Source organism: Panthera onca, chromosome B3 (assembly GCF_046562875.1).
Source record: "Panthera onca isolate mPanOnc1 chromosome B3, mPanOnc1 haplotype 2, whole genome shotgun sequence".
NCBI lineage: Eukaryota > Metazoa > Chordata > Mammalia > Carnivora > Felidae > Panthera > Panthera onca.
Window position 1 is genome coordinate 45045221 of NC_138344.1, and position 21579 is coordinate 45066799.

The 21579-nt window shown below is 43.1% G+C and overlaps 1 protein-coding gene across 4 annotated transcripts; it reads right to left on the reverse strand.

The window, feature by feature from the left end:
- Positions 1 to 1190: 1190 nt before the first annotated feature.
- Positions 1191 to 18748, reverse strand: GCNT3 (glucosaminyl (N-acetyl) transferase 3, mucin type). Of its 4 annotated transcripts, none has more exons than XM_060618383.3 (3): positions 18636 to 18748; positions 6805 to 6990; positions 1191 to 5610 (listed from the first exon to the last, which is right to left on the reverse strand). In XM_060618383.3, exon 3 carries the CDS (start codon positions 5548 to 5550, stop codon positions 4234 to 4236), a length of 1317 nt encoding a protein of 438 aa, XP_060474366.1. In that variant the 5' UTR covers positions 5551 to 5610; positions 6805 to 6990; positions 18636 to 18748; the 3' UTR covers positions 1191 to 4233. The 4 variants fall into 4 exon arrangements, with proteins under 4 accessions (XP_060474366.1, XP_060474364.1, XP_060474363.1 ...); XM_060618381.3 differs by lacking the exon at positions 18636 to 18748 and adding an exon at positions 18464 to 18626; XM_060618380.3 differs by lacking the exon at positions 18636 to 18748 and adding an exon at positions 10587 to 10778.
- Between the last annotated feature and the right edge of the window lie 2831 nt (positions 18749 to 21579).

Below are 21579 nucleotides of genomic sequence, written 5' to 3' on the forward strand. Positions count from 1 at the left end.
AAGAATGCCATTCTGGCAGGTCTCCCATCTCATTCCCACACCTTTTCTCTCGACTAGATTTTTCCCATCAACCTACAGACATACTACCACTTTTCTAATGTATAAGACAACCTTCTCAACCTTCGGTTGCTGTAGTTTTTTCCCCTTCTCTTGGGCTAGAGCAAAACTCAAATGATTATATGCGCTGAATGCCGATTTGTTCTAATACCCTCTTTGAACCGCTCCAGTCATGTTCTCACCTCCACACTCCACAAACACGGATCTTCTCATCCAGGTCACCTCCACATTGTTCAGCCCGGTAGCCACTTCTTCATCGCCGTCTTCCGTGATTTTCCGCCATTTTAGGCTTAGTCATCAACTCCCTCTTTCCCAGATCACTTTCTCCTTCAGGCTTCCAAAATACTGAGCACCCATGTTGCCCTCTACCACACTACTAGCTGCTCTTTTCCAACTTTCCTATATGCTTCCTCTTTACATATCTGGCCTCTCAGTTTGGAGATCCCCAGAGTTCATCCAGGGGCTTAGTGTCCATCCATGTTTTCTCCTTTGGGGCTCGTATGCAGCATCACGTACACACTGCGTAAGTGGAGGAACACCAACGAAATGTCTCCAGCCCAGACCTCTCTCCCGAACTCAGGCTCCTGACACATCTGTCTCCCAGCGTTTCTACCTAGATGTCTAACAGGCATCTCCAATTTTCTATGTGCAACATCAAACTCCGGATCTGCCCCTAAAAACCCACTCTTTCACAGGTTTCCCGTCTTGGTTAACGGAAACTCTATCCTTCTGACTCCTCACCAGGACAAAACCCTCGGAAACATTCTTGACTCCACCATTTCTCTCCTAAACAAACTCAGTCTGTCAGCAGGTCCTCAAACAGAACCGCCAAAGCATTTCTAGAATCGGACCACTCTCACCATTTCTACTTCTGTAACCCTGGCCTAAGCCACTATTGCTAGTGCCAGGATTATTGCCAGAACCTCCTAACTGGCCTTCCTGCTTCCCCTCCCTCCCAGTCTGGTCTTGGTGCACCATTGAAACATTGGCCAGATCAAGTCAGTCCTCTGCTCAAAACCTTCCATGTCCTACCTATTTCACGCAAAGACAATTTCTGTGTGATGGGTTACAAGGGCATTCACAGCATACCCCTTCTCCCTTGTACTGTTACCTCTTCTTTGTCCCCACCTTTCCTCTGCTCCATTGACACTAGCCTCCTTGCTGCTCCTCAAACATGGAAGACGAGCTTCTGCTTCAAGGCCTTGCAACTCTTTCCTCTTGGCCTAGAATGTTCTTCCCCCATTTATCCTCATGGATCATCCCTTCATCTTCTTCAGATCTGGACTCAAATGTCACTTTTTCACTAAGGGCCTCCCTGACCACAGTATTTACCAATGTTAAGCACTCTCCCTCTCCACCCCACTCTCCTACAGTCTCTATCACTTCCTTTAATTTCTCTCTAGCACCATCTCCTTCCGATACACATATGTATTACTTATCTGTCTGCTCTCGGTTTCCTGCTAGTATGTAACAACAGGAGCATGAGGATTTCTGTCTTGTTGACTGCTATATCCCTGGTGTCAAGAACAATGCCTAGTAAATAGTAAGAGTTTAGTTACTATTTGCGGAATGAACATAGGAGTTATGTCAGTCCCTGTCACACACTCAAGCTTCATAGAGATGGGAACCACATCTTAACTATCTTTGTAATAAATGACTGACTAAATGGAAGAAAGAAGAACGGATCTTCAGTTTAATGAAGGTACTTACTGAAGGCAATGCATTCAATTGTCCTTTTCATTTTTAATGCAAATACTTGATCTCCCCTGAACAAATCAGGTCAGGTATTCCCAAACAATGTTACCAACTGCCTTTTCTTCCTTTCTTAAATTTTCCCTCAATCAAGAGCAAAGATTACAATAGGCAGAGCGTGCAATAAAAATATAGTGATTAAACAATGCTTACCAAATCAAAAAGAGGAAATATTCAAACCTTGAGAGGTAATACAAACATTGTTGCACAACTCACTTATGATTTTTCTTGTCCCAAGAAAGGTTAAAGAAACAGATATGACTCAGAAGGAAGGAAAAAACCAACAGATATGTTGGTTTAATCATATGATTTCTAAAATACACTCAATAAATGAGGGCAAATTTTGACCCTTCTGATATGAAGACCGCATGTTATTAAATAAAGAGAACTCCCTATTCACCTAAATATATTTCTAGAGAAAATTTCAGGGCTTGGAAAAGTCCAACAACTTATTTCCCCCAAAATGACAAGTTCACACTTTTATCTTTTTAATTTATATTAAGCTTTTTCAATTTATTTCACATGAAAACTTACAGAGGAAGTTGACTATGAGGCCAAAGACCTGAGTTCTTTTCTCAGAACCCATGCACACATGGGAGATTTTCTGCCCACTTCCCACAGCAGCAGGTCCCCCCTTCCAGCCCCCTCCTAGGAGGAACAAGGACAGTCCCAAAGGGTAGCAGGTGGAGAGGTCCATGGTCACCACTGCTGGGAACAGACGTCACAGGGCTCATCTGCCGAGCACATAACTATTCATCAGTCACCTCCGTGGTGGGGCTGAGAGCAAGGTGGAGGAGGACTCGGTATCACAGTGCAGGTAAGGAGGGGTGGCAATGCCCATCACCAGAGGAGTAGGCCCTTACAAGAAATAACAACTTACCAATAGAAAATTCACTGTGTTAGACACAATGATAACTACGTCAGAGTACATGGGTTGCAGGGAAGGTTGACTGTGAGAGAAAACTTGATTAAGCGAATCATAACCAAGAAGAAACGCAGTAGTGACATCACGCATTAATCGGATCATTCACATTACACCAGCTGGTGTCTAAATCCCTTTTCCAGAGCATACTGTACACAGAAGACCAGTTGCTCTGTGTATAAGACATGTCTACATTTTTATATAATATCCCTTTCCCAACACAGAAGATTACGACTAATACCCAGTTGCCTTCCAATTGCCTGTCACCTCTCTCTGGAGCTTCAGAAAGGAATCTTTCATTGGGTAACATTTACTGCGGGTGTGGGAGAGTACACACACAATTGTTTTCCTATAAGGAAATGTATAAACCACAGAGCCACAAATAGTGACCCTTCCTGAATAAGAGTTTTGACTAAAGAGGCCTAAACTTGGAATACCCAGACTTCCTGATTTAGCTAGACAGCCCTAGTTCATTCTGGTTTCCCAACACGATATTTTTTTTAAGTAGGCTTCACTTGCAGCGTGGAGCCTAACACAGGGCTTGAACTCGCCACCCTGAGATCAAGACCTGAGCTGAGATCAAGAGTCAGATGCTTAACTGACTGAGCCAAGCAGGTGCTCCTCTCAACCCCTCCCCCAACTAAAATGTGTTCCAGTTTGGCCAAGAAATTATATGAGGGCCTTACCTAAAACACTGTCTTTGCTATGGAACATTAAGCTTTGGCTGTGAAGCTGGCAAAATTAGTGCTGTAATTGTCCCGTAAGTATATGAGTGATCACACTGGTCAGATCGCCCTTTTTCCCTTACAGAGAAGTCATGAATCTGGCAATGTAAACAAAATGAGGAGGGCTTTGAATAATCAAAGAATCCACTCTGTTCCTGTACATTCTTTTGAATCTGCTATTTACACACTCAGCCATGATCAACTTTGGAATAATGGAGATTCTCTTGCCAGCCACCAGGGATTTTAAATGTCACAAATAGTTATGAGAAAAAGTCTCACACTTGTATCTTTTTTTTCTGGCTTATTAGACAAAAGTAGAGGTAGGGCTTTGAATAAAGAGCTATTTATTTTTAAGTTAATATCACAAAAGGCCCTCTTTTCATTAAAGTCCCACCCCGCCCCCACTACCAAGCCTAGAATTTATTAGAACCAGCATAGAGTAGAAAAGCAGACAGCAAGCACTCAACTGAAATCCAGGGTCCCCTGCCACACTTCCCTCCCTTACTCCCCCAAATAACTGCTTCTTATTTTGACTCTGTGACAAAGTCAGTGGGAGAGCTCTTAGGAGTGGGGTGGGTGAATGCTCACCAGGAGTGTTCACCCAGGACAGCAAGTTGCAAGGCAGATCTACTTACTCACACTCCCATAGCAGCCCCCTAACTTGGGGATGCCACAGATTGCAGAGCCCTGGTCTCCCACCCCACATTGTCCCAGCCCATCTGGAGTATGTATCCACATGTTCTTGCCCCACAGGTAGCAATCCTCTTATAGTTTATGTCAGAGTTCAGTCCCATAGATGGCCTTATGACGTAAGTACTCTTCTAAACACTGAAGAACATTGTCATCCACCTTTGGGTCAAACTTGTTGGCCAAGAGGTGATGGTTTTGAAGAATCCAATGCAGGTCTCCAGTCCCATAAATACAGATAGACCGCTGGTGGATTCCAGAGCAAGGTGCATAAGGTGCCCCCATACTGATGTTTCCCTCATGGCCCTGCCACTTGACCAGCCTGGCAATGGCTGCCATATCTGAGACGTGAAACTTGGAGTGGTAGGGAATAGAGCCAGGCATCCATGGTGCACGCTGAAGCGTGGCCCATAGATGCTCATCGGGGCTATAGGTGTCTTTTACCCATTCAATCAGTTGTCGGGACTTGGGGTTCTCTAAGACATGTCGGACAAAGTCTCGGGAAGCTACAATATAGGCATTCCCTGTGAACATAGGTATGTTATCAGGGGGAGGATCCTTCATCTTGTTGGTTACATACAATGTGTCTTTTGTCTCATAGTGATATTTCCAGCGAGTCTTTTTGTACTCAGTAGGTATTTCTGACTCCATACTGTTCTTCCCATTCAACATCTTGAGGGCCAGGACCATCTCGGCATTGGTCTTTATAGGAAAGTCTGTCCCACATGTATTTAGTAAGTATTTCCATGGCACTGGGCTCTGGAGCAAGTCTTCCATACAGTTCAGGTCAGCCTGCACCCTGGACCAGGAGGCATAAACCACCCGAACCAACTTACTGGCCATGAAGACATTTGGGAAGCATGAAATAATTGCCTTGACTGCCTCTTTGAAAGTTTCTGGGGATTTCTCATCCACGTGGATGCAGTATATGTTCTGAGGGGCATACACAGCTCGGAGCAATCTTTCAAAGTTTTCTATTTTCTCATGGACCACCATTGAGTAGGCAATAGGGAAGTCTAACTCTTCTTGGCTCAGAGGGAACCGTATGAACTTCCTTTCAGCCTTAAAGTGCTCACAGTCTCTGGTCATGTTAAGGTAGTCAGTGTCTGTGAAAGGCTTCCGCTTGTTCTTGATCTCCAGATTGTCCAGCACAGCCTCAATCACTGCCTGCTGGTCCCCTTGGATGATCCGAGAACAGTTGATGGATCTCTTTGCTGGCAGTTTCAGGGACTTGTACAAGATGTCTCTACAGTGCCGGCTCTGAAAATCTCTGGACTTCAGATCCAGGGAATCAAAGTCACATTTCAATCTGAGACAAAGCCTCAGAGCAACAATGGCCAGCAGCATATAGCAGCCCAGGGCCCACAGGTAACGCTGCTGCCACTGTATCTTCTTCCACCAAATCATCCTCACGGAATGAGAAACCAGTAGAGTTTGGGCACAAGGATGGAGGAGGAGGATGGAATCCTTGGACAGAACAAAATGCCTTCAATTACACACTAACCCTGCATGTATTCACAGGAACATCAAAAGTGCAACTCCAAAGTGATGGCAAAAATACATTCCTTTACTAGACAAATAACCTCAGTAAAGACCGGCCTACGAATCTCTTACACCTGGCCTGTTGGCGGGGGCCTAGAGCCTGACTGGACTAACTGGCCATGTGTGCTGGGATCAGGCTGGCTCCACCCCCCCTCCAAGAGAAAAAGAAAGGGAAACAGAACTGAGCACCTGTTGACGTTGAGGTTTAATTAGTAAGAGGAAATCTGCACCCGCTCTTCATTCCTCAGTCTTCCCCCACCCTTGACCACCCTGTTCCTAAATGGGGCTCTTATCTGGGGCCTAGAATTTCTAATCAGTGTAGAGAGACAATCCCTGAAATTCAGACTCTCAGTGTCTGTTCTAGAAATCCAAAGATTTCAATCCTTTTAAAAGTACACTTCTTGGTCTTGTTTGGCAATTTACATATTAGGATACTTTTACTACATACAATTCATTGGTTAGATTTGGTATCTAGCCACCTCCTTTTTAAAAAGCGTTCTTAAACAAGTACAAAAAATTGGATATGATCCAACAAATGCATTGTAATCACTCATGTAGATAATTCAGTCTATCCAAATTTAAAATACATATACACACAGAGGCACACAAAGCTACGCATATACAATATTTAATGAGTGCTTTCTGTGGGCCACAAATTTTTTTTAACATTGTCCCAGGTCGTCTTCACAACATACCTGAGCTGTAGTAGTATTAGGCCTCTTTTTTAAATAGGCAGATAAAAGCTAAATAATTTGCCAAATATCACATATGCTTTAAGAAGCAAATATGGGACTCTTCCCCACTCGCCTTTCCCCCAGTTTTTTTGTTCGTTCATTTTGTTTTGTTATTGTCCACAAGCCTTAATGCTTCTTCCTCCAAACCACAACCATCTTTTAAATAATACAGTACAGGGTACTGAGTACCATCAAAGAAAACCAGATGATCTAGGGGGAAAAAAAACTCTAAAAGGAGAGAAACAAAATGTGACAAACCCTCTCAACAATGACTATTTTCCCTTGTTGTGTCCTCTTTGTAAGCATAAGATTGTGTCCTGCCTGGTCATAACTTTCATGGGAATCTAAGAGGAAGAAAAAAATGAAACATGAAGAAAATTCTCACCTTTTTAATACCTTTGTCCTTGCTTAGGAAAGATCACTTGTCAAGATGTGTTTGTTTCCAAGGAAGATTGGTTGGAATCCATGGAAGCAAATGTGAACACCATATCCCCTTCTTTTAATGCCTCCACAAGATGTTTTCTGATATTCACAGGATGTCCAGGAACAGTCTCAGGCTCCTCCTCGGTCTCTGCAAAGTAGAGAGCAGCAGGTGGCTCTATCAGTCACCTTCCAGCTTCCTGCTCTCAGATGGGAGAGCTAGCTCACATATATCATTCAGGAGCATATTCTCAAACACTAGGCATTCAAGGAGGTGAACAAGGCAGGAAAAAAAAATGCTGGCAATATCTGAGAAGGCAAGCAGGTATTTCAACCAGAAAAGTCCAGTTTGTAACCATGCTCTCCTGCCACAAAACCATTCATAGAAACGTGTCAACGCTGGCACAAGAACTTGAAAGCTCCCCACCCACCCCCACGCCCTTTAGCAAGGAACCATAGAAATACCGGTAGGCCCCTGCCTTATTTTGGCCTGGAATCCAAATATCACTTCTCTTTCGTTCCGTGAACATTACAAGAGTAAAACAATAAAATACTTTTTTTTTTCTTTAAAAATAGTTTTATAAAAAAAAAAAAAGTTTGTTCTTCAAATAGAAACTGCTCAAAAAAAATCCTTTTGCCTGTCATCCCATTATAAATAATCTGTGAGTTGTAGAGACACCCACAGGGTTTCAGACTGTAGACCTCACTCACTCATGTCTGAGTCTAGCGTCTTGGCAGTCTAAGGAATGGAAACGCTATGGGTGGTTGGACTTCAGTGAGAGCCCCATTGGCTGGTTTGGGTATTATAGCATGCAAAACACCTTCTTCGAAGCTGCTGGCATTGCCACGGTTTCTCTCCTGTACCCAACGTCCCCTTCCCTCCCCACACCCCCCACCCTATAAAAGCAGCATGCCTAGCCAAATACTTGAAAGAGCCAATTTAATATAAAGAACTTAACTAGATATAAAGTTAAGTAGAGAACTGTAGGGGACAGGGAGGGGTGTCAGGCCACCCTAAATTAGGAAGTGGCAATTGCTGGAAGTAGCTACTAATGCTAGGCTGGAGAAATGAAGATTTGGCAATTTTTTCATTTAAAATTTGGGAAGAAGGGTGCCAACAAGCTAAAACTCAGACCTCTGAGATGGGAAGAGCACCACCCGCTCAGTAGGCGCTGGGGACCCGGACCTCGGAAGAGGCCCCCAGGCTGAGATCTCAACCTCTCCTGAGGTGGCCGAGGTATTTGTCCACCATTACTGTAACTGCATTCAGTGCAGTTACATAAAGAGACTGCCCCTGCCCAGTAGTAAACAGGCGTTGACATGGTGATGCTCACAGAAGCAGGAAGTAGACCGGAAGCAAGCAGGAAATCCCGCCTCCGGCCTCATTGGCTCCCTCTGGCGCCCCCTGTCGGCTGAGCTTAGTAGGGGGCAGAAGAGGCAAAGCAGAAATCCTAGCCAATGTCAAAAATGGGCTTTGTCTGAAAACAACAACATAATAAGCAAGATCTGTCAGAGTTGCCTTCTTCCTCCAAGAAGTGTTTACATAGCCCCCAGTACAGCCTAGGGAACTTAGGTCTTTTCTTTTGGGGGACATCTTCTGCCTGTTTCTGACTATAGATGGAGACAGGCCAATAGCAAAAGAGCCGTATAGGGTCATCTGTGCTCCCATTTTTTTGGCCCCACTCCACTGGCTCTGTTTTGAGCTGTAACGTTTCTGAGGCAAACATGATTAAATGATAAACACTTGTTCTGGTATCTACAAACATCTCTACAAACATTTCTATTTCTTTTTGTTGTTGTTATTATTTTTTTTTTTTTTTTTGAGACAGGGAGAGAGGGAGGGAGAGAGAATGAGAATGAATCCCAAGCGGCTCCACGCTGTCAGTGCAGAGTCCCCTGCAGGCCTCAAACTCATGAACTTTGAGATCATGACCTGAGCTGAAATCAAGAGTCAGATGCTCAACTGACCAAGCCACCCAGGTGCCGCACCCTCCTATTTCTTTATTCAGGACTTTTCTTGGATGGCCTGCTCAAAGTCCTGCCTTCTTTCCCATAAAAGTTATACCACAGATATAGATTTCTTTCAATAAAAGAAAATATTCTGAATATTTGATTTTTAAGGTAATCAAAATAGGGATCCACTCTCATTTGCTAAGTATATGCTAGTATGACATTGACAAACTGGAGATACAGTTTGTTGAGATAATTTACACATTAGTAATACGAAATATGTGGTAGCCGCAGGCACACCTGGGTTTTGCCAAGTCAGAGCTAGGTCTGAACCCTGGCTCCACCACTGTCTAGCTGTGCAGTCATGGGCAAATTCTGTAATTCCTCTACGCTTTAGCGAGTTTAGTTTTTTTTTTTTTTTTAATTTAATGTTTTATTTTTGAGAGAAAGACAGAGTGTGAGTGAGGGAGGGGCAGAGAGAGAGGGAGACACAGAATCTGAAGCAGGCTCCAGGCTCTGAGCTGTCAGCACAGAGCCCGACACGGGGCTCAAACTCACAAAGTGTGAGATCATGATCTGAGCTGGAGTTGGACGCTCAACCAACTGAGCCACCCAGGTGCCCCTTTAGTGACTTCCTTTGTAAAAGGGGGACTAACACCAATACCTACCTTACAGGATGGTGGTGAGGATTAAACAAGGTAACACGTATTTAAAGCTTGACTTAGAAGCTGGCAAATGCAGCCCCTTGATGAAGGTTATGCAGGCTCCGGGTCCAGCCCACAAAGGCCTCTTTTACACAAGGAATAGCTCAAGAAGGGTACAAATAGCATTCTTGAACCCTAGAGTGTTGATGTAGTAATGTGGCCAGATGGGTAGTCCAGGGGAAAGACCTGAAATTGTCCCTTTGTGCCCTGGAAGAGACTCAGTTGGACATGGTCAGTATTGGCACCACAGAGATGAGGAACGAGCTATAGCTGATACCGGGAAAGTGCAGATGAGGGACAGGATGGCTGGAGGTACGGGACAATCGTGAGCTAGGCAACCTGCAGAGATCTCTCAGGCACTCGGGATGGTGGCGGGTTCCATACTTTAAGTCCATGCGGGTCATGACGAGAAGGTAGAGCACAGGGGAGGGGAAGGGCCCGGGCCCCCGGTGCCTGGGAACCAGGCAGTTCACAAGGCAGGAACCCGGACCTGGAGGACAAGGCCCTTCATTAAGGTTTCTTTCACCCCTTCTGAGACGTAAAGGCAGAGCCAGATGGGCCTGGAGGCAAATGTATCCTAGAGTTCAGGAGTACAGCCAGGTATTTAACCCTGAAAATGATGAAGCCACTCCCTCAGCTATCAAAAATTAAAAGCAACATGAAACCGGACACTAAGTATAAAAGCATCCAACACAGGTCTGAGTTCCCACAATAACCATACCTATTTTACTGTTCCTGAAGCAGCAAACTCTTCCCGCCCTCAACCCTTTACTCCTCTCCTAAGTTTAGCTTCCCCACTGGGCAAATAGCTTGGCTTGCATCCCCTGAGGTTTAGATTATAAATCTTCATATGTTTGTGGGAAGGTCTAGAAGTCCTACCAATAGGGAACAGAGAAACTAAGCTGGGCTCATCAGAGTGAATCTGGAAGAATCCAGCGGAGTTTATTATTAACTTCAGGGGACGTTCTGGGGACCCTCCAGCCCCGAAAATAAAGTCAGAGGAGGCCCCAAGCAGCAGGAATCCAACCATTTTAAGCTGGATTAACAAATTGGCAAATGCACCCTTTTACTTATTTTATATAGTGATGTTTACCTCTGGGAAGTATCTGCTTTGTCTTCTCATTAGGCTGGTAGCTCCAGGAAGTCATGTGCTTTCTCTCTCAGCACCCAGCATGGGAGATGTTAGAATTCTAAGGCTGCTCAGAAGAGAAATGCTATCCGCAGAGAGACAGCAAGGGCAACCCCACTGACTAATAAAGGAGAAGAGAATATGACTCAGAGGGGGCAGAAAGTGAAAACAGATACACAGGCATTAAGCCAGTTAATGTATTACTGGATGGGCTGGAGCTGGGGTTTGAAAGGAATTAAAGGTTCTGAGGAAGAGGGGGCGGAGGTTCTTCGAGCTTCTATTGTATGTTCTAGGTCAGTGGGATCTCGGGGAAGATGGGGCTACGATAGCTGGCCACACACAAGTGGTTAAAAGACCCCAACACAATCAACTCTGCCTCGACTCAGGGTTGTTCGATGAAACCCACACTCAGCGGACACTCCCCATGAACTGGAGCAAAAGGGAAAAGAGATTCAAGAAAGAAAAAAGAACACCGCCCCCCTCCCCCATAGAATTCACTATGTATCTGTTCACTAAATGCAGAGGAAAATTCTCAAAGCAGGAAAGAAGGTATCTTCTCAAGTAGATACAATCCCGCTTGCTCCTTCCTGCTCACATTCCCAAGGCAGATCATCTGCTGAATTGTACAGGAGGCCTTATTTGCTTACTCTCCCCTTCAGCCCCCCAACTTTGAGTGGAGCCCCCTTTCTACCAAAGCCAGACTACCCGCTCCTCAGTACCACAGACCCAGAGGCCAGCCACCGCCATGTTTTCTATTCCCTCACCTCATAAGCCTGTCCAAATGCACTGGCCCTCACTGTGGCGTCATGAGCTTCTGAGGGCAGGGACCACGAATGACTCAGCTCTGCCTCAGCAGCTAGCATGACAACCTGAAGATGATAGGTTCACCGTAAATGTTTCCTGAATGAATAACTGCCTCGGTGTCCCAGGGAAGGTCCTCTTAGTACCGGTGTCTTAGAACTAGAGTTCACAGGTGCAGCTGACCCTCCAACGAGACAGTTTGGAACTAAGCGGGCGCACTTACATGTGGATTTTTTTTTTTTTTACAGTACAGTATTTGTATTTTCTCCTTATGATTTTCTCAGTAACATTTTTTTTTCTCTACCTTACTTTATTATGAGAATCCAATACACCAAACATATAAAACATGTGTTAATTGACTTATGTTATTGGTAAGGCTTCTGGTCAACAATAGGCTATTAAGTTTTGGGGGAGTCAGAAGTTTTACATGGATTTTTGACTGGGTGATGGGGAGAGATAGCACCTCTAACTCCCTGTATTGTTCGAGCGTCAATTGTAGTTCTTGGAATTAACAGGTAGAGACTCCCTGAAGTCAGCTGTGCCCCAAAACGTAATGCCACCAAGCTGAAACTAACTGAAATCCAAACAGCATTTAAGGGATTAATTTTGGGACGCCTGGGTGGTTCAGTTGGTTAAGAGTCCAACTTCAGCTCAGGTCATGATCTCGCAGTCCAGGAGTTTGGGCCCGTGTCGGGCTCTATGCTGACAGCTCAGAGCCTGGAGCCTGCTTCAGATTCTATGTCTCTTTTCTCTCTACCCCTCCCCCACTCACACTCTGTCTCTCGAAGATGAATAAATGTTAAAAAAATTGTTTTTTTTAAAAAAGGGATTAATTTTGCTTAGGAAACTTTCTCAGAAATAGCCTACCAAAAAAGAGAGTTGGAAGCAAGTTAATAATGAGATTAAGGTGCCTCCCAGGGTGCCTGGGTGGCTCGGTCAGTTGGGTGCCTGACTCTTGATTTCCACTCAGGTCATGATCTCACTGATCATGGGATAGAGCCCTGTGTTGGGCTCTGTGCTGACAGTGAGGAGCCTGCTTGGGATTCTCTCCCTCTCTCTCTGCCCCTCCCCCACTCACTCTCACTCACTCTCTCAAAATAAACAAACATTAAAAAAACAAAAAGATGCCTTCCATTGTGTCATTAGGAAGTAACCTAAACGGAACAATAAATGGTAAGTGACATGGCAGTGCTTCATCCATTCACCCCACGTAACAGTTGTTGATGGAGGAGGCTAAGTTTTAGATGCTAGAGTTACAAAGTTGATTAAGACAGTCCCTACTTTCAAGGTGCTCATAGTCTCGTGTGGGAGAAATACATGAAAACAGATTCTAATGCCATGTAGGAGTACAAGCAGGAATATACGCTGGCTTTAAAAGAGGCCCAGAGGCTGAAACAAAAAAAGGGAATGGTCAGAAATACAGGCACAAACAATTAAGTGTAGGTCTTAATGAAATCTAGAAGAAGAAAAAAAAGTAAGAATTTGTGTGGCTGCCTCCTGCATTGTCTAGAGAAGGGTCTTGGCTAGTGGCAGTGACCATAGGATGAACAAATATGGGTTAAAGGAAATGTCTCCTTAGAACAGCCATTTGGGAAAAGAAAGGGAGATCACAACCCCAACACTATAAACATACATTTCAGATTTATATCTAAAAAGAAAAAACAGTTCCAAAAGATCATCCAGGAAATGTATGATACCTAAGTTGGGAATTTCTTTTTAGTATCATATCAAGAACAGAAAATTATGAAAAAAAAAAACAAAAAAAAACAAAAAACAAAACAGATTTAACTATATGGAAACCATAAACAAAAATATCATTTGAAGTAAGAAATGGGACTTTTGGGAAAACTCTTTAAAAAGGAGAGGCTAAGACCTTCTTTCCTTCTTTTGGAACTCATGAATGCAGATTTAATGGCTGGGGCTTCAGCAGCTATCTAGGATCTTGAGGCAACTTTGAAAGGGGAAGCCATGAGGTGAAAGTAATACCACGGAGCCATTTCACCAGTACTCGACTGACTGCCTACTTCTAGGTTTCATTAATAAGAGAGAGAGAGATACCTTCTTTACTCACTACTTTTTCAGGTCTGCTATGAGCCGTCATTCACAAATTCCTAACCCACACAGAAGCTGTTTCTTAATTGAGGAACATTTCAAATCATAGTTATGAAAAAGTCACATGTTTCAGGGGAGTCAAGAGAAGGTAGTCTGAAGGCTGTAGAGTATACAGGAGCTCTAATTCCCATCCTACCACCGCCTCCCTCATCCCCACACTATTACAGCATCTCTTGTTTCTTATGAAAAACACAGTTCAGGTGAAAAGTCTGGAAAAGAATGCACCCAACATTAACCACAGTATTCTTGGTTGTGTGATCACTGCCGGTTTTCAGTTTCTCTTTTGTGTTTCATCAGTTTTGGTTCCCCACCTCCCTCCCCCGAAGTTTTCATCTAAATTCCAGTTAGTCAACATACCATGTAATATTAGTTTCAGGTATATAATACAGTGATTCAGTAATTCCATACAATACCTGGTGCTTACCACAACGCATGCACTCTCTAATTCCAATCACCTCTTTCACACACCACACCCATCAGATTATTCTCTATAGTTATGACCCTGTTTCTTGGCTTGCTTCTCTTCCCCCTATGTTCATCTGTTTTGTTTCTTAAATTCCACATATGAGTGAAATCATATGGCCTTTCTCTGACTTATTTCACTTAGCATTATACTGTCTAGCTCCATCCACATCATTGCAAATGTCAAGATTTCATTTTTATGGCTGAGTAATATTCCATTGTATATACATACCACATCTTCTTTATCTGTTCGCCTCATCAGTTTTCCAATTTATCGAGAATTCACATGTATTATGGATTTTTAGAATTTTTAAAAGCTATTTTAGAATCATCTTGGGAAACAAAACAAATACTACTCTCTTGGGATGCCTGGGTGGCTCAGTCGGTTAAGTGTCCAACTCTTGATTACAGCTCAGGACATGATCTCGTAGCTCATGAGATCGAATCTCACGTTGAGCTCTGAGCTGACAGTGAAGAGCCTGCTTGGGATTTGCCCTCTCTCTCTGCTCCTCCTGTGCATGTGTGTGCTCTCTCTCAAAATAAACATTTAAAAATAAGTTAAATATTTAATTGGCACCATCCACAGGATTTTCTTCATTTACCACAAAAATACTTTTTTCTCCGTTGCCATCACCTGGCATTATCTTTGGTTTTTGTCTTTTCCACAAATGATAGATGAAAAGTGATATCCCACTGTGGTTTTCATCTGTATTTCTTTTATTAGTAATAAACTTGAGCCCCTTTTCATATATTTGTGGCCATTTGCATTTCTTCTTCAATTTCTTTCCCACTAATGTTTTTCTGTCCATGTTTATGTTACACTATTTGCTACTTATTATTAATTTGTAAGAGCTCTGAATTTAGGGGCACCTGGGTGGCTTAGTTGGTTTAGGCGTCCAACTGGTGATTTCGGCTCAGGTCATGATCTCTCAGTTTCTGAGTTCAAGCCCTGCATCGGACCCTGTGCTGGCAGCTCAGAACCTCCTTGGGATTTTCTCTCTGCACCTCCCCTGCTCTCTTGCATACTCTCTCTCTCTCTCCCAAAAGTAAATAAACTTAAAAAAACATAGCTCTGAATTTATCAGTTATGTACTCTTCGTTCAGTTTTTGTGGCTATGTCATCCCAGTGCGTTGTTTGACTATGTTTTATGGGGCTCTTTCCTAGGCTTAACACTCGATAGACAGAAACTCACGATTATTTGATACGGTCAAACTTCTCTATTTTTTCCTTTTGCCTTCGGAGATTCATGTAATGAATGGAATAGAAAGCCCATTTCTACTCCAGGGTCATACAAATATTCACTCACATTTGCATTTAATAATTTTAGGGGCTTTTTACATTTAAATTTTGGAGCCATCGGGGATATATTTTGATGTAGGGGAGGCAATGATTATGCTAGGACCACATAGTTATCTTGGCCATGTTCTGACTGGCAGAATCTATACACTTCAGGTGCTATTTAAGAAAGATGCAGGGATCCCCTGCTTTCCTCAGACTACACTCCCTTCACTTTCACAAAAGACTGACGTTAGTATCCGTTAAATCCAAAGGGGAGTTTCACTTTTGCTAAAAAAATTAATTAAAAAAATAAAAAGCTGCTACTCTACTAACGTAGGTCTTTCCAAAAAGCTAAGTGGCTTCACAGAAACTTTGGGAAAGCAGGGGATACTCTTCCCTTTTACCGTGTGGCTTACGAAAGTGTCCGTGGGCACACCCTACCTTCAGGTCGTGGGGGAAGCGTGTATTCTCATGAGCTCTGGTCAAGCTCCCATCCACAATGTCATACATCCGTGTCATCAAGCAGAGACAGAGGGGGTCTAACAACCAACCTGATCCACTTATACTCGTGGGAAAAATTTTTTTAACTAAGGGACTTACTCACGTGTTGGTTCTGTGAAAAAGCCAAAAAGCAGGAGAGGTTAGAAGCTGGTATTTGTGAAGGGAGACAGAAGTACCTGGCGAGTCCAGAGGGCTAACAGAAACACACAGTGACAGGCAAATGGAGCCCAGTTCGGAAGCACCAGGAAGAACCTGCTATACAGTTAGATGAGTGGCAGAATAAGGAAGGCAGGCCTTTGTGGGGTTAAAGCAGGCAGGGGACTAATCCCCAAATAAACACATACATGGAAGGCGGTGATGGAGGCCAGAAAAGCTTGGATTAATTGGCACCCCATTCTCCATACCCATTAATGGAACCATTTTCTGCTCTGTCCTTTGCAATGGAAACAAATGGGGAACAGGGTGATATCCGGGGTTTATGCATCAAGTCAACTTCCAGGGACTGTCCAGGGCACGTTCAAACTGATTACCAACCTCTGTAACAAAATATTCCTCTCCCTCACTGTGTGACTTTACAGCTACTTGGCTTCTCTAGGCCTCGGTTTCCTCACTGTGTTGAAACTCTAACCCTAAGCCTGAACCCTAAACCTGTACCTCTGAATCTGGAAGACCAGCTCTTTCAACACAGAACTTCTCTGATCCTGCTGCCTGGCCTCTTTGTCTTGGGAGCAGCATGCTTGGATGGTTCAAGAATCCTTATCTGACAGCAGAGCTCCCCAAAGGAGGAAGGAAGGAGGAAAGGACTAGAAGTGAGGGGCCAGCTGGGAGGATTCTGGGAAGAGAAGTCCATGTGCAAATGAAAAGGGCCTAGCCGTGTCGGTGACAATGGGGATAAGAAGAGAGAATAGACAGAGACAGGAAAAATTTTAAAGTATCACAGAGATAGATCTGAGGAGACTTGAAAACCAAATCTGAAAACTAGCAGCCTTCGGACCTGAAGTTCACGATGGTGACCCCAGGTCACACCAGCCAGGAAAGGAAAAGTCGATCGCTTTCACAAAACTTGAAAACTTTGAATAACTTTCACAAAAGTTAAAAATATGACTTTCCACAAGTATACACTGCACAGGCACCAAAATCTTACTCAATTAGATAATCTAAGACAGAGAAGAAGGAAGAAGGTACATCTGGCTCAAAGAGCATCTTGAGAAACTATTTGTAGACATTTATAAAGCAATGTTAGAATAGTTTCTAGTTTAGATACAAAACTGGTCAATACTCCAAGGTGATACAAAAATCATAACATTTGGGATCTCTCTTTTTTAGTTTTTTTCATGTTTTATTATTTATTTTTGAGAGAGAGACAGACAGACACACGGAGCACGAGTGGAGGAGGCACAGAGAGAGGGAGACACAGAATCTGAAGCAGGCTGCAGGCTCTGAGCTGTCAGCACAAAGCCCGAGGTGGGGCTTGAACCCACCAACCCTGAGATCATGACCTGAGCCAAAGTCAGACGCTTAACCAACTGAACCACCCAGGCGGCCCTAGGATCATCTAGTGAACAGAAATTATTTGCCTCTCTACAGAAAAGACCTGGAAATTACCAGGGAAATTCACGGAGTCTGAGACCTTAACTAATAGGAAATAGGGAAGCCAAACAAATACTCGTTTTTCTAAATTAGTGGTTCTCAACCAGGAGAGCTTTTGCCTTCCAGGGGACATTTGGTATTATGTGGAGACCTTTTTTGGTCACAACTCAGCAACTCTGGGAGCTGGGGGTGGGGGGGGGGGGGTTAGCATCTTGCGAGTCGAGACCCTACAGGGCACAGGACAGACTCCGAAATAAGAAATTATCCTGCCCCAAATATCAACAGTGTAAAGGGTGAGAAGCTCTGCCCTAGACAATCACCCCTGGATGGGCTTGTTAAAGAATGCCCTCAGAGGACTCTGTCATCATCGCGAGAATATGTTGCCCATCGTTTTTTCTTATTCACACGTTTTAAGTAATTTATATTACCAGTAACGTCAACCATCTGCTTTCAAAGGAAGGTAGAGTTCTTTTTACAAGTATTTTACCCAAGAATTTTTTTAAAGTTTTCTCCTTAACCTGAGGAACGTGAGAAAGAAAACCACTTGAACAGAACGCCTCTCCCCATTTACTGAGCATCTGGTCTTGTTGAGCTCCCAAGGTAGTTTCTGTCCAAAGATGATAGGATTTTTCCAGGGACCATGAAAGGACCCATAAATTTCTTAAACAAAAACCCCTCCAAACACAAAAAAAAGATGCTATGATAGAACTTGGGGAAGCAGACAGAAGTGACAGACGTACAGGTCACAGGAAGGACAGCACAGGGAGGAGAGAGGGGCCGACGGCCACACCAGTCGCCCCCCTCCGAATCCACCACCTTCCCTCCTGTTCCTGCTCCAGCCCTCTAGTTCCAAACCTCTGCCAACACCACTGTGCCCTGAGGCACCCAGGCCAGGCTTTTCAATTACATCTCAGGCTCTTCCTCTTTCCTTCCCACCTACATGAATTGACGCGTTCAGTAAAGCACGTTCGGAGCAATTACTGATTATTGCTGGGCACTGAGCACAGAGACAACAGTGAGCAAAACTGTCTTTCAGCAGATTGCCAAGGCCCTTGGATTCCTCCTTGATTAGCTCTCCATCCTTGTCCTTTCTTACCGTGAGTCAGGCTCTCTGCAGCCACAGCCTCTTATTCCTCTGCCCCCGGTACAGCTTTGCCTGCCTTCAGATCCTCACCCTGAAGCACAACTCTGCCCCATGCAACTCCCTGCTAAAAACAAATCCCCAGGAACTTCCCTTTGCATGGGCTTAGAGAATAGAATCCAGTCACCTTCACTCAGCCATCAGGCTCTTTCAGACTTAACTCCCAGGTTTTCTTGAGTCAAAGATACTGCCTCGGAAAGCACCATTCACTACTCCCAGGACAGAGGGCAGCTCATTTTTGTCAACTCCCTCATCTGCAGGTATCATAAAGGCACCCAACCACTATGACTGTCATGCTAGATAAATATTTACCGGCCGCAAAATAAATATTCCTAATGTGAGAAAACAAATTATGATCATCTACAGCGTGTCGTCAGAACATGTTTTTTTTTTTTTAAGCTGCAAGTTTTTTTTTTTAAATTTTATTATTTACTTTGTGTGAGAGAGAGAGGAAAAAAAAAAGAACCAGTGGGGGAGGGGCAGAGGACGGGGGCAGGGGGAACTGAGGATCTGAAGTGGGCTCTGTGCTGACAGCAGAAAGCCTGTTATGGGGCTTGAACTCACGAACCGTGAGATTGTGACCTGAGCCGAAGTCAGACACTTAATTGAGCGAGCCACCCAGGCACCCCTGTGACATTTTTAATAGGTTTTTCATTTTAAAAATGAGTTTTGCTACTTCCAAACATTTAAAAACCTAAATTTAAAGTAATAAGGTCTTTGGGGGGAAAAGATATTCAAGGGAAACAGGTGCTATATTTTTAAATTCATTTTTTTTTTTAATTTTTTTTTTTAACATTTATTTATTTTTGAGACAGACAGAGACAGAGCATGAGCAGGGGAGGGTCAGAGAGAGAGGGAGACACAGAATCTGAAACAGGCTCCAGGCTCTGAGCGGTCAGCCCAGAGCCCGATGCGGGGCTCGAAATCACCGACCGCGAGATCGTGACCTGAGCCGAAGTCGGACGCCCAACCGACTGAGCCACCCAGGTGCCCCCAGGTGCTTTATTTTTAAAATGATATCCTCACAAAGCTGACATTTATCGTTCACTCAACCTGTGGTGGATGCAAGGATATTCTTGGTGAACCGAATGTAGGCCTTTACCTCAAGGAATTTAACAGACAAGGGGAGAATACAAGCAGGTATTAGATTTGTGTAAGGTGCTTTGATAGGTTTTTTGGTTGCAAATATGTGGGTCAGAGAAGGCCCCTGAAAGAGGTCATATCTAGGCTGAGACCTGATTATTTGTGTCTATTAATTTTTCTTTTTGTTTTATAAGGAGAAGGCTTAAAACCACGATTGTCCAATTTAAAACTTCAACCTCTTTTAGCACCTGTCACAATGTGGTCTAGATAGTCATTTAATCTCTGAACTTATACCCCACAACCTTGCTCATTTGGCCTGCCACCTTCTTGCAAATAAAGACTGTATCTTACTCATTATGTATCTCCAGTATCTATGATTGTGACTTGCATTTGTAGCCAATAATGTGGGTGGAATAGAATGGATAAAATGGAACAAACTGGAAACAATATATACTTTAAATTACTGAGTATCTTCATGCAGTTGTGAGGCAAGCTATTTGGCAAGCAAATATTGGTAAACAAATTCAGCTAATATCTGGTAAGTATTATGAACAATTATACATGAACAATTTAAACAACCCAGAAGGAATGAATAAATTCCAAGAAAAATAAAACCCACTAAGACTGAATTAGGAAGAAATAGAAAATCTGAACAGACCAATTACTAGTGAGTAGACTGAATCAGTGATCAAAAGCTTCCCAAGAAACAAAAGTCCAGGACTAGATGGTTTCCCTGATGAATTCTACTCAGCATTTGAAGAATACTTTTTTTCCTCACACTATCCCAAAGTTAGAAGAGCAGGAAACACTTCCAAATTCATTTATGAGTCCAGCATTACTGTAACATTAAAATGAGACAAGGACATTACAAGAAAAAGTTACAGGCCAATATCCATGATGAACACAGATGCAAAAATCCTCAACAGATTATTAGCAAACAAAATTCAACAATACTTTAGGAGAATCACATTACACGATCAAGTTCCAGGGATACAAAAATGATTCAGTATCTGCAAATCAATCACTTTGATACACCAAATAACAAAATGAAGGATAAATATCATAGATCATCTCAATAGATGCCAAAAAAGTATTTGATAAAATTCAACTTTTCTGATAAAAATTCCCAACATGAATGCAAGACCTCAACGTAAGACAGGAAGCCATTAGAATTCTCGAGAAGAAAGCAGGCAAAAACCTCTTTGATCGTGGCCACAGCAACTTCTTACTTAACACATCTCTGGAGGCAAGGGAAATAAAAGCAAAAATGAACTACTGGGACCTCATCAAAATAAAAATCTTCTGCAAAGCGAAGGAAACAATCAGCAAAACTAAAAGGGAACCAACAGAATATGAGAAGATATTTGCAAATGACATATCAGATAAAGGGTTAGTATCCAAAATCTATAGAGAACTTATCAAACTCAACATCCAAAAAACAAATAATCCAGTGAAGAAATGGGCAAAAGACATTAATAGACACTTCTCTAAGGAAGACATCCAGATGGCCAACCGGTACATGAAAAAATGCTCAACATCACTCATCATCAGGGAAATACAAATCAAAACCACAATGAGATACCACCTTACACCTGTCAGAATGGCTAACATTAACAACTCAAACAACAACAGATGTTGGCGAGGATGCAGAGAAAGAGGATCTCTTTTGCATTGTTGGTGGGAATGCAAGCTGGTACTGCCACTCTGGAACACAGTATGGAGGTTCCTCAAAAAACTAAAAATAGAACTACTCTATGACTCAGCAATTGCACTACCAGGCATTTATCCACAGGATACAGGTGTGCTGTTTCGAAGAGACCCATGCACCCCCATGTTTATAGCAGCACTATCAACAATAGCCAAAATATGGAAAGAGCCCAAATGTTCAACGGTGGATGAATGGATAAAGAAGATGTGTTATATATATATACATATATATATATATATATATATGTATATATATATACATATATACATATATATATATA

Coding starts and splice junctions, on each gene's coding strand:
- GCNT3 (XM_060618383.3), bottom strand. CDS start 5,550: ATGATTTGGTGGAAGAAGATACAGTGGCAGCAGCGTTACCTGTGGGCC.